The sequence below is a fragment of the Meleagris gallopavo genome, chromosome 22, assembly GCF_000146605.3.
Source record: "Meleagris gallopavo isolate NT-WF06-2002-E0010 breed Aviagen turkey brand Nicholas breeding stock chromosome 22, Turkey_5.1, whole genome shotgun sequence".
Taxonomy (NCBI): domain Eukaryota; kingdom Metazoa; phylum Chordata; class Aves; order Galliformes; family Phasianidae; genus Meleagris; species Meleagris gallopavo.
This window is the reverse complement of record NC_015032.2, coordinates 9,380,885-9,396,367: the sequence shown is the minus strand read 5'-3', so window position 1 is coordinate 9,396,367 and position 15,483 is coordinate 9,380,885. Positions and strand designations below refer to the sequence as shown.

The window sequence follows — 15,483 nt, the reverse complement described above, 5'->3', positions numbered from 1 at the left end:
AAAAAAAAAAAAAAAAAACTATATACCAAGGCAAATAATAATAAACATAGATAAGAGGATACCATTTAATTTACTTATTTAACTCAAAAGAAGTTTAATCAGTACTTAAGTTCTCCAATGAAAAACTCAGAATTACTCAGAAGAAATGTTTCCAAAGATTCAGAAAAATGGACACAAGAAAGTGAAGCAACACATGTAAATGAGGAGGCTCTCTTCACTATTTTCTTTTTTTTCCCTCCCTCCAAGAACCAAAATAACATAGGCTTTTGGAACAGAGAAAAGTGACCAGGATCTCTTCCTTCTTACTTGGTTTACAAGATCAGGAATTCCTAGAGCTCTGTCAATTTCTTCCAGGCTTGTGACATCTGTATTACTCAGCAATGTGTGCAGTTGATCCAAAAGAGCCCTTTCATCATTCTGGCCTTCCACACTTGGTGCTGCACTTAAGAGGTCATCCAAAGAGTTTCTCACTAATTGTCTATAAATATTTTAAAAAAATGCAACCATTACGGACTGCAAAGGCATGTGCTTAGCTTTCATACAGTACATTATTTACTTGGCAATAAGAAAGTACTATAATCACCCAGAAGACTGAAGAACTTAAGGCCCAAATTTAGGTCCTGAAATGCCCGGGCAACTGTCATCTAGCCTTGAATAGACATAAATTTTGTTTTCTCCTCGCATTTAAATATTAGCTTCTGCATGTGCAAGGAAGATAATTTAAGATTTTCCCAACTCTTTTCTCTCTGCCTCTCAACTCCAGGATTGATTGATTTTGTTAGCTGGTTTAAACAATAACCATCCATTTGGTGATAGAGTAGAGGCAGAGCTGGATAGGTATTTTGACTTTCTTTATTCCTTCTGTATATGCTGCATTGATTTTTTTCCAGGTCTTAAGTGCTCTTGATAAACAGGGAACAGTCATAGTCTAACTTTTTAAAAACTTTCATTAATTCTACCTGTTTTGTAAACCCCGTGATGCTTGCTCCATGGACAGCATGTTGTCAGGCCACGATCCTGGCTGGCTGGCTGGCCCTGGCTGTCCGTAAGGATTCCCCCCCATACCAATGTTAATCTCATTTGACCCTGTAACGTAAAACAGTTGTTTTTAAAGCAAAAGGTGTCACCTTGCTCTCCAGTGTTCACACAAAGCACTGTGGATGATCACACAAATATTGAAGCAGCTTCAAGAGCCTTCCAGTAGCATATTTCAAAGTGCATATGTATAAATTGACACTTAAAATGACTTCAGGAATGAGAGACCAAAGATTTAAATATGAGTACTCAAATGAGTACCTGAATTTGCAAAGTAGTTTCATATGAAATTTGACAATCCATGTGAGATGAATTTTGAAAACCTCAAGAAAAAGCTTTACAAAAAACAATCCTGATCGCTAACAAGTTCATAGCAGAAAAACATTTCTGTTAAAGATTATTAAACAAATTAGGTAGTGCAATTAATTAATTTGATCAGAATACTAATAACTTCATTTAATGATAAAAAACATCTAGTTCTGGGGCTTTATGAGAGAAGTACTACAATAAAGAAATAAAAATAATAAAGAAATTATCCAAAAAAGATCTGTAAAGTCAGCTTGAATAATCTCTATATGAAACAGAACACCAAAAAATAACACCAATATCATAAAATGCCCCAGTCAGGGGAGAACAGTAATCTTCACCTCAAAAAGTACAGTCTTCCGATGAGAAGCTACAACTGTACCAAAACGAAAAGATTTTGATGATGAGTGCCTTGCTAAAGAAACTGAGACAGTGCAAAGTATCGCAAGAAAAAGTCAAGAACTTACTCATATGCATCATTTGCTGTTGTAACATTGGTCTTGTCCCGGGGATGCTGTTAGAACGGATGGGCAGCCCAGGCATGGAGCCACCTGCTGTGGGTCTGGGAAGGGATGCACTGAACTCAGCTCCTTGTCTCAACATGGAAGTAGAACTTGTAGGTTCCAATCTGTTAACCTTCGAGTTTGGCAAACCCCAGTCTCCTGATTGATGTTGATTCATAGATACACTTCTGTTGGGAGTACTTGCTATAATGAAAAGTGAAAAAAATAGTATTTTTTCATCTAGAATGTACTATGTGCTTTTGTTTTATAATTAACTGGATTTTATGTTTTTTTATGTCTGCTTGTTTGTTTGTTTGTTTTTTGTTTTACCAGCAAGGGCACCTTTCAATGACAATGCAATTCACCTAACATCTACAAAAGCAATTCAAGCTTACCATGCCATGTTTAAAATCAAACATTTATATTCATCTAAATATATTTTAAAATGTTAATGACTGACTGCCATTGTGACTTATTCTTGCTTTTATATATCAAAAGCATACATTAAATTAAGAACTCATAATAGCTCAAAATCGTTTAACTATTAAGTAACAGCAAAGTACTGGTAATGATACACAGATAATAAACAGCTGTGTTATTACAATTTTAACTAGAGATAATATTTAGAAGTATTTATATGCTGATTAAGAATAAATATTCTTTAATGTTTCTTCTTCCAGAGCTCATACTATAATCTTGTAACGTTCTTAACTTTGAAGCTTTTTCTTTTACAATACAAATTACTTGTATAGTCAACAAACCAATATTTGCTCCGAAGCTTTCCTGGTTTTCAGCCATCCTTGGACTTCCACCCATCAAGTTTTGCTTTTGTAACATGGAGAATGCATTGACATTCCTCACTGAAGCACCTGAGCCTACAGGGCTGTCTAAAGACATGGCTCTGTTGAAAGGCGGACGGGTAGTCTGCACCGACTGGGGACTCCTCATACCTGCTAAAGAATTACATATTTTGAACAGAAAGAACTATTAGCAACTTACATAAATTGTATCTATTTACAGGCATGTATTTTTGACCTTAAACAAGCGAAGAAGAGCTATTCTGCTTATATTCTCATTGCCATCATCACTCTTTGAATACATACTTAAATATTGTAAGGCAAAGCTAAATGCAACTCCTTTTGGCCCTTGACATTAAAAAGTTCATTTTAATTTACATTCCACAATGAATCATGTTTCTATCATTTTGAAATACACTAATATTACAGACACATTAATAGAAATGAGTAGACTTTGGACAACTGACATGGAGACAGAAACAAGGCAAACAGCTCCTTGTTTAGATCAGATGCAATCCAGAAGCAGTATGGCTTTGAGCACTTCATACTACGTGGACTTATTAGTGAGATCAGTGTGCTCCACAGCCAACAGTGTCAGTGGCCCTAGATGACTTACACTTGATTTCACATTTTTCATTATCCATGATCCACCTCCTTCAGTTACCTCAAGCAAATTATGACTCCATATAATCAAGAGATGACCAATGTTATAAAAGGAAGTGACAACTGTAGTGATACTGGTCTCTCAGCAAGGTTAATCCATTCTATTACTCAGCTTCCTATTACAATGGGTCATTCCTTTCAATGTCACAGAGGAGCACTGATTAAGATTTGCAGGTCACAAGATGTTTTCATATTGAGTAAACGAGAAACCAAAAGCATGCCTGAGAAATCAAAGGCATGCCATCAATCCCATGTTATTTCCCTACTCATCCGCAAGGAACACAAACTCTATTTTAATTTACAACTGACAAAACATTTTTCCTGATGCCTTGCCTCTGAAAAATCCGTTAGACAATACCTGAAAAAAAACCCATAACATCAGGAACTGAAGTTACCTACAACATACACAGTGAATAAAGTTAAGTGCTACTATTTTGTGTTCTGTTTGTCCAAGAAGATATAGCAGATCAGAATGTATTCTCTAAGGAACCGAAGATGCATTATGCTTATCAGGTAAGAAGAAAGCCCCAATTTTAAAACAAACTGATTTTAAATGAAATTCCTTACTCAGGGGAGCATTTCCTTGAAATAATGCTTGCTTTGTTCCAAAGCTATTTCCACTTGTAGACATAGCATTATTATAAAAGTCTGAACTAGTCAGATCCCCTAAAATTGCATCCAAATTATCCAAGTCTCCACTCATCTGAAAAAGAAGCAGTAAAATAACAAAGGTTATTTATTATTGTACAGATATCCTTCAGCTTTTATTTAGTTCCTCACTCATCTTAAATGACTGTACACAGACAATCCTTTAATTCACAGGCAGTACCTTAAGATTCCTCCCAATTTCCAAAGATTAGTTTATTTTTTAAATTTTTTTCATTTAATTATGACAATGAGAATAAATTGGAAGCACAGATAAATAAAAACATTTTTTAATATAAAAGTTGCAGTAAATATATTGAAACAAATACGTAGATATTTTTTAACTTATATGTATTTGAGACATTTTTTTTTCCTTAAATGAGAGAAGAAGTACTAGAACAAGTGAATGAACTGAAACCAACCTATTTCTATTTTAAGCATTACAAGCTTTTGTGTATTACTTGCATTTTTAAACTGAAATTATGTAATGTCCGCTGGTTCTGCCTTTTGCTATTGCATTGCCAGCTAATTGTTGGAGGCAGTTAACAGCTCCATTTCCTAATAAGCCATAAAGATAAGCACATGCAATGAGAATCTGCTAAAGATATGATTTTACGTAAGAATTTGTAAATGTATACTACCTTAGACATATCATAATTTAAAGTTTACATTAGTCCAGGACCACAGTACAGCACATTTGGCTATATATATATATATATACATATCCCATAGTTTTATCTGTGTTTTCTCAGTTATAATAAAACCTGAGCATATCCTTTCCCATCATTTGCAAACACCTTTAGAATGGAAACGTTTGCATATGCATACATTGTCCTTTTACATTTCACCTGCAATGTGAAAGCACTGCCTTGTTCATTACCATCACATTACAGTATACAGTACCTCTTCTGTTGGTTCTGTTTTTATTTTCATCTCCTTTTCTTGACTGGAAGTAGGAATAGTAGAACTACTGCATTGTCCCATTTTATTATCCACATTTTCCACTTTTGGCTTTAACTCTTTGGAAAGTGGATCCTTAACGTCGTCTTTATCTAACAGGTATCTTAGTAAAGCATTGTTTTCTTTCTTCTTTGGGCTCAGTTGTTCCTGTTTGACTGTACCTTCTCCACATGGGACTGTATTACTAGTGTCATGATATGTGTCTTTACCAGTAGCTTCAGCTGTTATTTTGGCAACCTCTGCAGGGGAATTACCATTTTGCAACAATTTATGTAAAATCCTATGCTTCTCTTGCAGGAGTGACCCATGCACATTTGAGGAGGAAGACACCCCTCCAGATGTCGATGAGGAAACTCCTGAAGGACTGGTAACGTTGGTAGAAGATTCTTTACAATTAGAGTCCAAAGGTGAGTTTGATGCTGTAGAATGTCCTCTTTCATCTGAAGAGCATGTGAGTAGCTGAAGCAGCTTTTTATGCCCTTTGCTTTCAGACTGTCCTCTCTGACTTTCAGGTGCATCCAGACTTCCCTCTTTACTATCTTTTTCACTAAGGACATCCCTGCTGTTTGATTGGCAGATGGAACTTTCCACTTGATTTTGTTCACAATATAAGCCCGAAGGGCTTTTGGAGTCCTGGTTATTTGCTTTATTTTGCTGAGCTATGCTCACATTTGGAGAACTATCCAATTTTGGACCTGGTGAAGAAAGTGTTGATAAAAGGGAAGTTCCAACCCCCTCACTAATGGCTTGAAGAGCACTAAGAGAACTGCTAGAGAAAGTGCTGTTGCTGGTGTTGCTGGCAGATCCCATTGGAGAGTGCATACCTGTATCACAAGATAGAGATCAAATTTATTAGATTACAGCACTTTTTGTATCTGCCTTTACTTCAGGGTTACGTATGACTGCCAAATTGGGTTAAGTCCTTAAAAATAAATTTGTACCACAAAATTAGGTATACTAAATTTAAGTAATGTGTCACAGAATTGTTAAAAAGGATGACAAATGGAATGCACTTAAAAGTGAGAAAAGAAAGCTTTAAAAAATTACTTATAGCAAAAATAAAGTACCTGTAACTGGAGAAAATTGGTGTGAATTCATTTTTGGACTCCCTCGATTCCTAGTAGATATCATTAGATTCTGTTGGTTGGAAGTTAAACCAGGACTACCATGTGGTGGGCTACTTATATTCAACCCATAACTGTTGCTCTGATAAGCAGAGGATTGCATTCCTGGTCCAGAGTTCACTGGTCCCATATTACCAGGGCCTCCATATCGAGAGCTACTCAGCTGACCCACTGTATTGGGATCTCCCATGCCGTAGTTCCTGTTCTGCATTGGCATGCCTTGACCAGGTGACATGTTCATAAGACCAACAGAATTTGTATTCCCAGCCACTGTTGTTCTGATGTTTTGCCCAACTGCATTAGGATTCGGTCGATATCCATTCTGCTCTCTGTAAATTCAAAAACATCCCCACAGACCCCAAGAAAATGAAGTCAAATCTTATTCAGAATCAAGTGCTTCAAAGAAAGCATAACAGGATAATTTTTCCTTTTTTTTCCTATAAGACCAACGAGAATTCAAGCATCTGCACAAAAGCACAACTAAACTATGTCACTCATTCATTCATTACACCTTCAGGTGGATTTAGTTACAAGTGTATACAGAATCACTGCAATGCAAAAGCATTCTGTTTCTTCACCAGCCATTAGTTAGATTTATCAGTTAAAACACCTTTCTTTACTCAGCCTTTCTGAGTCAGCGCATGACACTATTCTTCTGTGCACACTAATGATACCCTGAAGAGTCTCAGCTACTCATTTTTCAGCATCTGGGGGTATTTTAATGCCAGAAGCAGAGAAACTCCCTCCAGAGAGTGGCATTTCAGTTATTCTTGCAATCAACAAGAAAAGGTCACAGGAAGTGCTATTTAAGGTACATATGAATCATCAGTAATGCATCTGATGGGGTGGGCTGTGTTTTCAACTGGTGTGCAATTAAAAAGAGCAAGATAAAGCATGTAACTAAGCATTTCCATTTCCCCTGTTTAATCATTATATATGTTAACTACCAAAAATAATGAACTCAACCACAAGCTTCACAGAGAAACAGAGGAAAAAACCTCTCTTTTGACTGGGACTGTCATTCTGTCACACAGGTAAGTTCAGAGGTTGTGTGTTGAACAAAATCTTAGATTGATACATCTATTTGCAACTCCTGCTTCCCAAACATTCTTGTTCAGTTTGAGTTGTAATTATAATATTTCGGCTCAGTCTTTTTCCAGGTATCTTCAACATCAGATGTATTTTTAAAAGCTATGACATTTAGATGACAACAGACACCAATGATTTCACCTTTGAAGAAAGTGGGTAGAGACAAATCCATGGCGGTCATTAGTTACTGGATTTCTAAACACTTTACTCTTTGTTTGTGCTGTCACTATAGTTCCATCCGCTAGGGAAAAGCGATACAACGGTGTTTCAGCATGACCTTGTGTATAAGCTGTAAAGGGAATACAGAGTATCATTTAAAAGCACAAAAATTGCTAATATGCACTATATAGATTTTCAATAAAGTACCAGGAAAACTATCAACACAGGTACATTAGAAAAACAGAAACAGAGTAACTTCTGTCAGAATTCCTGTTTCTCAGGTAGTCATCCTTCTTCAGGTTGTACATAGGTGTTCACAACAAAAAGGATAACTAAAAATATGGAAAAAAATGAAGATAGGCAGAATTTCAGACTTCTTGTTTTTCAGAAAAAAAACAAAAACACAGTCACTGAGAGAAGCAGTAAGGACAAACACTGCAGATTTTCACCTTCATGATAGTGGCGTTTGTTTGACCATGACTGTCCATCATTATGGCATAAGAACCTCTGAATACACCGGCGAATTGTATCCTCAAAGCCAGGTCTCATGGAAGATCGCAACGAGTTTGTGTCGATGTTGACAAGTTTGCCTGTTACAGGAAAGAAAATATGCAAGACGAAATCTTTATGACTACACCAATCACTTTGTACAAAGGCTTCAATGTCACCATCTGAATTTTTCATCAGCCTAACACCAAATTTTGAGTATAAAGAAGTTGCATTTATGAATAATCTGCCATACGAGAGTATGCTGTTGCTTGTTAAAATATCAACATTCAAGGGGATTTAGATAATGATAAGAGAGGAAGTTCAAACATCTGGTTAATGTCAGAGCTTCTAGAAAACATACAGCAACTTTGTCTCTGGTTACAGGCAGCCAAGGGATGCCCAGACTGTAAAATTCTCAAAAATACTAACCAGCTACATGCACAAACGAGCATTTAAAATGTAAATTTAAAATCTGAAAAAGCCCCATAGATGATCTAAGTACATCAATTTAAACACCATAAACATTAGTTCACCAACTGCAGAAACATACAAACATTCTAAACAACACTCATTACTTTCAATTATGATCTTAAATATTTCTTATGTGTGAATAGAAGCATAACGAAAACACTTCAAAATGCTGCCAAGTAAAGAAACAAGTAATGTTTTATACCAACTTGCCAAACAATGCCATACAAACATATAGAAAGAAAATGTGTCCCCACTTCTTTCATTGCACTCCACTGCCAACAATGGTATATTGCACAAAACAGCTAGGAATCTTGTTATGAATTCTGCTAATTACTAAAATAAACAATTTATTTACATAATTCATTTATATAAACCAAGAGCACATGGACAAAAAAGATTCCTTAATACCTTCATCTTGAACACATTTCTCACCTGAAAGATCATGTCTGGTAATGAAGCTCTCTGGATTTGTTGAAAATACTCTTTCTGCTGTTGCGATACGACGTGCCACACAAATCATACAGGACTGTAAATCTGTATTTAAAAAGAATTTTTTTTCTTTCATTTCTCTCCTGTTTCATTCTGTCATATAACCTAATGAAATAGCTGAAGAATCTTGCATTGTTTAATAGAGGTACATAAACGAGAATTTAGCTTCTTGCATTGTTCCTAATTGATTCAAAAAAGGGACTGCATAAACTACATATTTCATCATAACACCAAATAACAAAAAGCTCTACTCAGAGATTTCATTTCTGCACAGTAATTGCACAAAATTTCCTACCTTCTCCCTCTTCCATTATAGCTCTTGGCTGAGATAAAGCAAAGCACTGCATTGTTTCATATCTCTGGCGTGTATCCTGGTGGCTGCCTACATCTTCCAAAAGATCATGGGAAGTTTTCACCATCATCCGACAATTAAATGTATGACTCTTCTGTCTAGGTGTGTCATTGGTCCAAGCAACTCCATTAACTTGGAAGAACACAGTAAGAATTCATAATGATTTTCAGATAAAATTCATAATCAATTTGTCTTCACTTGCTGCTAGATTAGAGATGTTAAAGAATTGTTAGATGCTTTCTGAGTATACCATCAGTTCTATAAGTTGGGAATAGTAGGACTGCACATCAAGTTAAATTCATTTCCTAACATGACGACTGTAGTATTACTTGAAGGAGAGCTGAAAAGTCATTTCTTAAAAAGCCATATTTTAAAAACAAGCAGTTCCCTCAGCTAGTCACGTAGTTTTACAGAACGTGTTCCTTTAGAACCCTTGTTTGAAGTTACAAGTAAACAAACTGCAAAGGCTAAAGTACAGTGTTAATTTCCAGCACATTTATTTCTAGTGGTGTGCTTTAGTAAGAGCATACTTCAAGAATAATATTCTTCTGAAGTCAAATTTCCTTTGTAAAAGTAGTTTGTTTTGTAAAGTCATCCATCATAAACTGGTTTGTTTTCTTCCCTCTTCTGATTGTTTGCAAACAGCTTGATAACAGGCAGTATGTCAACTTTCATTACCTGAAGATTTAGGTAAATTTTTAAGGAAGTCCTTCCGGTCCTCTTCATGCAAGATACCATAGACACTTGTATTAACCAAATCTTCCTGTTTATATTGCAAATACTGTGTGACATTTTCTGACACAAATACTATGTTCCCATCTCGATTGACAACGAACAGGAAACCGTCCAATGCCTAAATAGCAACATAGCATATGAGACTGCATAATTCTGAACATAGTTTAGTTTAAAAAACTTTGTAGGTGCTAAATGCCAAGTCATAATACATGCATTTATTTTCAAAAGTAGAAATGAGTTTTCACACTTTTCTGCACAGAAAATGGAATGTGTTAAGGAATGATTTCAATATCCAAAATCTGTTTGCTCATTTGTTATTCAACTGAGATTTGTCACAGCGATAACCAGCCTTCTTATTTTATTCCTTCTTTATCTGGAAACAAGATAATGAATTGATAACATTATAACTGGCAAATTAAAATAAGAAGATATTTAGTAGAACAAGTGATGAAAATGCTGTATTTTCTTAAATGAAAAAAATTCCAGCTTTATTTTTTAAAAGTTTCAAAAATGCCTTTTGATGGACTTCATGGGACTGATTTTTCAGGCAAAAGGAAAAAGTATCTGCTATGTATCTTTTTTTTTTCCTTGCCTTTTTTTCAGTTATTAGATTAGCTTACTTGATAGCAACATTGGGTGAATGTGCTCCGTGTTTCAGCAGCAATACACATCACAGATCCCTATTCCTCGTAAAGCCTCATTGATTTATTTAAACAGCTAACCCTCAAAAGCAAAGGAAAAATATTTCTCATATTGCTAAGTACAGCTGTAGTAGTAATTTACTAATGACTGCTAGAGAAAGTAACAAATTAGAATATGAGAAAAAGCCAAAGGCTATTCTTTTCTTTCCTTCCACAGACTATTTCAGTGAAATTAAGAAAACACAATGGATTTTAATTCTGATCCTTTCAAACAGTTATACAAAACTATGTCTGAAAGGGTCAGAAATAAAATGTTCTTTTATACTATTTCAGTATAGGATTGCAGGCTCTATTGTAGTAGTTTCAGCTGCTCTAAGTACTTATTTTCCTTTGGGATTTACTAAGTTCTAATTTGCACTTGCCTGTAGTAAAAGAGGTCCCAAGGAGTCCTTATCAATAACTCCTTGACCTGTGGAAGACACATCAGCTTTCTGAACATCATCATCATTGGAAACTGCTTTTCCTGAAACCCAGAAGACGTATTTCAGTAAAGCAACATTTCATACAAAGCCTACATTTTAGTATTAGAAGCTAGATTCTGGGAACCAAGTGAATTAAGGGCAAAAAGAGAGGCAGTAATGAGAGAGAAGATCTCATATTAGTAGCTGCTTATGACCAGATTAAAGGTCATGACTACATAATACCAAACTTTTGGGATCATCTGACTGATGGATGATTTTTTTCAATGGTCATTAGACACACTTCTTAGCACATCTCTTCTTGCTGGTTTTAATTTGATTATCTCATCATCACTGGTCACAGTCAACAGATGCCATCACCATTGTTCTACAAACTGCCTTTGGCTCATATTAATGTGTATATGTGATATGTATGCTTGTGTGTACATATACATACATACATACATATATATATATACACATATACAAATATACATATATACATATATACACACACACACACACACACATATATATAAACAAAGTTACATTTTAAGAATCTGCAGGGTGGAACTTGATGTATTGGAATTTGTTTATTTAATTGTCCCTTAACGTGAGAGGCAACTGTATTTGGTATTCTGTGCCATGAGATGGCACAATACCATCAATACTTAGTTTCACTGTGGACCAGCACAAGCTTAACTAGTATTTTTAAGAAACTTGTAAGAAAGGCCACACACAATTTTAAAGCATTGATTTCCAATAAAATAAGTAATGGCAAACAGTGGCTTACTTTAAACAGCACGTTATTGAAGGCACGTTAAAGGTTTGGTTCAAGTAAAAATCTTAAGTATTTTTCAATTATGTGCTATTATTAAAACAATACTGGATTTCCCATGTTACTGCTGCTTTGAAAAAGAAGTCACAAGAAAATGAAATTATTTGTTTTGGTTTAACAGGAAATTATACCTTGTTCCTTTATCTGTCGAATCTGTCTCACAGTTTCTTTTAAAATAGCACATTTGTCTGGTTTGACATTGAAATTGTCAATGTCACTCAGATTAGCAGATATCAGTTCAGCCAGTTCTTCAATGTATTTGCTTTCCTGCTCACGTCGACGCTTCTCACCACTGCAGGTCAGACTGCAAACCAAAACCATTATACATATACTTATATTCCATCATATACAAAAGCTGTATTCACACCACAAACTTCAAAATATCTCTCCTAACACCCATCTATTAAACCTAGCTGGTAGCCATTCTAGCAAGTGTAAATCTGAAGGGCATTGTGTGTATGTTTTACACTGTTGTTTTTTGTTGTCCAGTGTTTCCTCATGTTGTGATTTTGTTTTTTAAGAATCTTATGTACCAGTTTATCTAAAGAGGATATGAGAAGAATATTCAGCTAAAAAAATCCTCCTGTTGAGTACTCCTTTTCAGGTAACTGCAATGTAGTCTCTTGTCAGCCTCCTCTTCTACAGACTAAACAGCCCCAGCTCCCTCAGTCGCTCCTCACAATTCCTGTTAAACCAAGACTGAGCCCCAGGGAATACTGCCAGTACTGGCTGCCAACTGGACTGAACTCCATTCACCAAGCCTCTTTGAGCCTGGCCAGCCAGTTCTTCAACCAGCAAACTGTGCACCTCTCCCCAAGCCATGAGCAGCCAGATTCTCCAGAATACTGCAGGAAACAATGTCAAACAATTTCCCAAAACCCAAACGTCCACAGACCTTCCCGCAGCTACTAAGTGGATCATCTTGTCATAGAAGGAAATTAGATTGGTTATGGACGACCAGCCTTTCATAAACCCATGCAGGCCAGATCTGATCACTCAACTGTACATGCCATGTAATGACATTCAAGATTATCTGCTCAATAACCTTCTCTGCTGCTACGGTCAGAATGACAGGCCTGTAATTCTCTAGATCCTCCTTCCTGCCCTTAGTCACATTTGCTCACCTTCAGTCAGCTGGGAAGTGGCTGACTGAAAGTGGCTTGATGAACACTTCCGACAGCTCCTTCAGCACACATGGATGAACTCCATCCAGCCCCACAGACTTACAAATGTTCAAATGATGTAAGGGAGAGGCTGCTTAAAGATCCCCACTGGATTATAGGATCTTCATCTTGCTCCCTGCCACCATCTTGAGGGACCGGGACCCTGCGAACTGGTCTTACTAATAAAGACTGAGACAAAAAATGGCATTAAGTACCTCAGCCTTACCCTCATCTTTCATCACGACATTTCCTATCACATTCACTAAAGGATGGAGATTCTCCTTAATCCCCCTTTTGCTGCTGATGTACTGATAAAAGCAGTTTTGTTGTCCTTTACTGCACTAGTCAAACCAAGTTCCAGATAGGCTTCAGCCCTTCCAACTATCTCTCTACACAACTTAACAACAGCACTGGAGTCATCCTGAATTGCCTGCTACTTCTGTTGGAGCTCATAAACTCTCCTTTTCTTCTTGAGTTCCTGAAGAAGCTCTGGGATAGCCAATTTCTTACATGATGGAGGAAATTGGCAAGGGACTCCAGCTAAGTATATAAAAGGGAGAAATATTGGTACATGTCTGGCATTTTGATGAAACTGGGGACTGTTTTAAAAGGTTTTACTGTACAGGAACAAGAATAGAAAAGGCTAACAGAGAACCATTAATGTGTAGCAGAAAGTAAAAAAGTTGGAGACCGAAAACTGAGTCCCTCAGATAACTGAATTTGTGACAGATTTCAAAGAGGAGAAGGAAGGCAGCATGGAATACCAAAATTCAAGATAAGACTGAAGAGAAGTCTCCAGTTCTCCAAGTCTGGAGAAATGCAAGTCAAAAAAGCAGTGAACTTATTGCAATATTCTGTGGTGACTATAACCTCCAAAATGAGACATGCCAAGTCAATTATCAGATATAAGATGCTGACTTCGTAATTTATGTGAAGTTAACACGCTTTTCTTCTTTAGTCTTGTAATCACAGCTTCAAGCAGTGAGTCCTTATACATTTACTCCATTAAGATTTAAGTCTATTTAACTGTTTACAAGCTTTGGCAGATCTGCAAATAACAGTATAGTTTGGCATTTTCACAACAAAATTCAGCTTAAAGAATTTTTCAATTAAACAAAATGATGAGTTAGAACTCACACTAAATTGCTATGAAAACTAGAAAAATATTTTTAAAAATCCATAATTCAAAAAGCAGAGAAGACTGAATAAACCTACCTTGCACCTGGAGTATCACAGGGCAGCGGCTTGCGCTTCCTTGACTCACTGGTCAAGCTATCCAAGGAGTTTTCTCCTAATCCACTCATCCTGACCATACATCAGCAACTAAAAGTAATAAAATAAGAATTCATTCAATTTACTATTTCTCCAGGGTAAAAGCTCCTAAGTTCAGTTAAAGCAGCAGTTACCTCGCTTGAGGTTGAGGGAAAAGATACTGTTACACCACTAGGTGACAGTACATCGCCAGATAACGGCAGGAATAACATTTTCTTCAACCAAGCAGCTGGATGAAGAGCTATTCATTCGAACAGTTTCAAAAACATGTTACATAAACTACGATCACGCAAAAGCAGTTAATTATCTGAAGCTGACGTCTGACAAGTACTTATGACTCACAAGGTCTTATGCCTACAGACATCATGCTGAGGCTGAGCTCCAGAGCTGGTGACAAACACACACCCCACACTGGGGCTTTTCTCCACCCCACAGCTGCATTCCCAGCCCCAGAATAACGCTGCAGTGCTGAGAGCTATTGCGGAAAGAGAGCTCAAAATACGATAAGGCTTGAGGATGGCTCAGGAAGGGTATGGACACAGGAAATGTCAGAAGCCAAGTGTAAGGAAGAAAGATATGTTAAGTAGTTGAAAAATATGTTGAAATAAATATGTTAAGTAGTTGAAAAATTCAGTTTGGCTGCCTCAACTTTCAGCATCTCTGTGGAATGCAATTTGGCTTGCATTAAATGCTTTAGAATGGGAATGCCACTTCTTGTTTAATATTTGCCTGTATTGACAGGTTTTGAACTCACAATAGAATTGAATAGAAAACAAAGTTATTACATTTTGTCTGTGGAACATGATATGCATCACAGCAGTTCTACTGAAGAAAAGCTTTTGGTGCATACATACCAAAGAGTGCAGGAAGAAGGAAAATGTGTTAATTGATGCAGCTTCTTTTCCTTCTATTGCACTCAAACAGGCTATGGGAGCCTTCTCCATCTTGAAGCTGCACATACATACTTTCCTTTCCCTCTCCCTAAAAATCATTTTCTCTCTATAAGTACCTTTACAAGTCGAAGAGGCACATAATGTCTGGAACAGCTACAAGTGCTTAGCTAAGGAAATTCTAGAAGCTTATTTGCACTACATATAGATTTACAATATAAGTTGTTAACAGGCAAACCAATTTTCCTGCTGCAGGAAACCTTAGCAAAAGAAGCCATTATTGAGTAAGTTAATAATGAAATAAATCATCAGTTAAAAGGTATCAGATGTAATGTTCATCTGCTGAATATGAACCTGTAATTTCTAATGCACTAAAGAGTTTTTCCAAAAAGATATCCAGACTT

The 15,483-nt window shown here is 36.4% G+C and overlaps 1 protein-coding gene across 2 annotated transcripts; it reads right to left on the bottom strand.

The window, feature by feature from the left end:
- Window positions 1-144: 144 nt before the first annotated feature.
- Window positions 145-14,265, bottom strand: NCOA3 (nuclear receptor coactivator 3). Of its 2 annotated transcripts, none has more exons than XM_019622255.2 (15): window positions 14,133-14,265; window positions 11,886-12,058; window positions 10,881-10,981; window positions 9,761-9,935; window positions 9,026-9,214; window positions 8,674-8,775; window positions 7,731-7,871; window positions 7,264-7,411; window positions 5,977-6,362; window positions 4,853-5,733; window positions 3,872-4,007; window positions 2,606-2,797; window positions 1,809-2,048; window positions 960-1,086; window positions 145-478 (listed from the first exon to the last, which is right to left on the bottom strand). In XM_019622255.2, exons 1-15 carry the CDS (start codon window positions 14,228-14,230, stop codon window positions 160-162), a joined length of 3,408 nt encoding a protein of 1,135 aa, XP_019477800.1. In that variant the 5' UTR covers window positions 14,231-14,265; the 3' UTR covers window positions 145-159. The 2 variants fall into 2 exon arrangements, with proteins under 2 accessions (XP_019477800.1, XP_010720816.1); XM_010722514.3 differs by having other exon boundaries at window positions 2,606-2,794.
- Window positions 14,266-15,483: the final 1,218 nt, after the last annotated feature.

What these genes read in the sequence shown, in the direction of transcription:
- NCOA3 (XM_019622255.2), bottom strand. Translation starts at nt 14,230, where the DNA reads ATGGTCAGGATGAGTGGATTAGGAGAAAACTCCTTGGATAGCTTGACC. An exon ending in TCTACCCACTTTCTTCAAAG is followed by an intron (nt 6,363 to 7,263) that starts GTGAAATCATTG and finishes TTGAATTTACAG; the next exon opens with AGAGCAGAATGGATATCGAC. An exon ending in TCACGGGGTTTACAAAACAG is followed by an intron (nt 479 to 959) that starts GTAGAATTAATG and finishes AAATATTTATAG; the next exon opens with ACAATTAGTGAGAAACTCTT.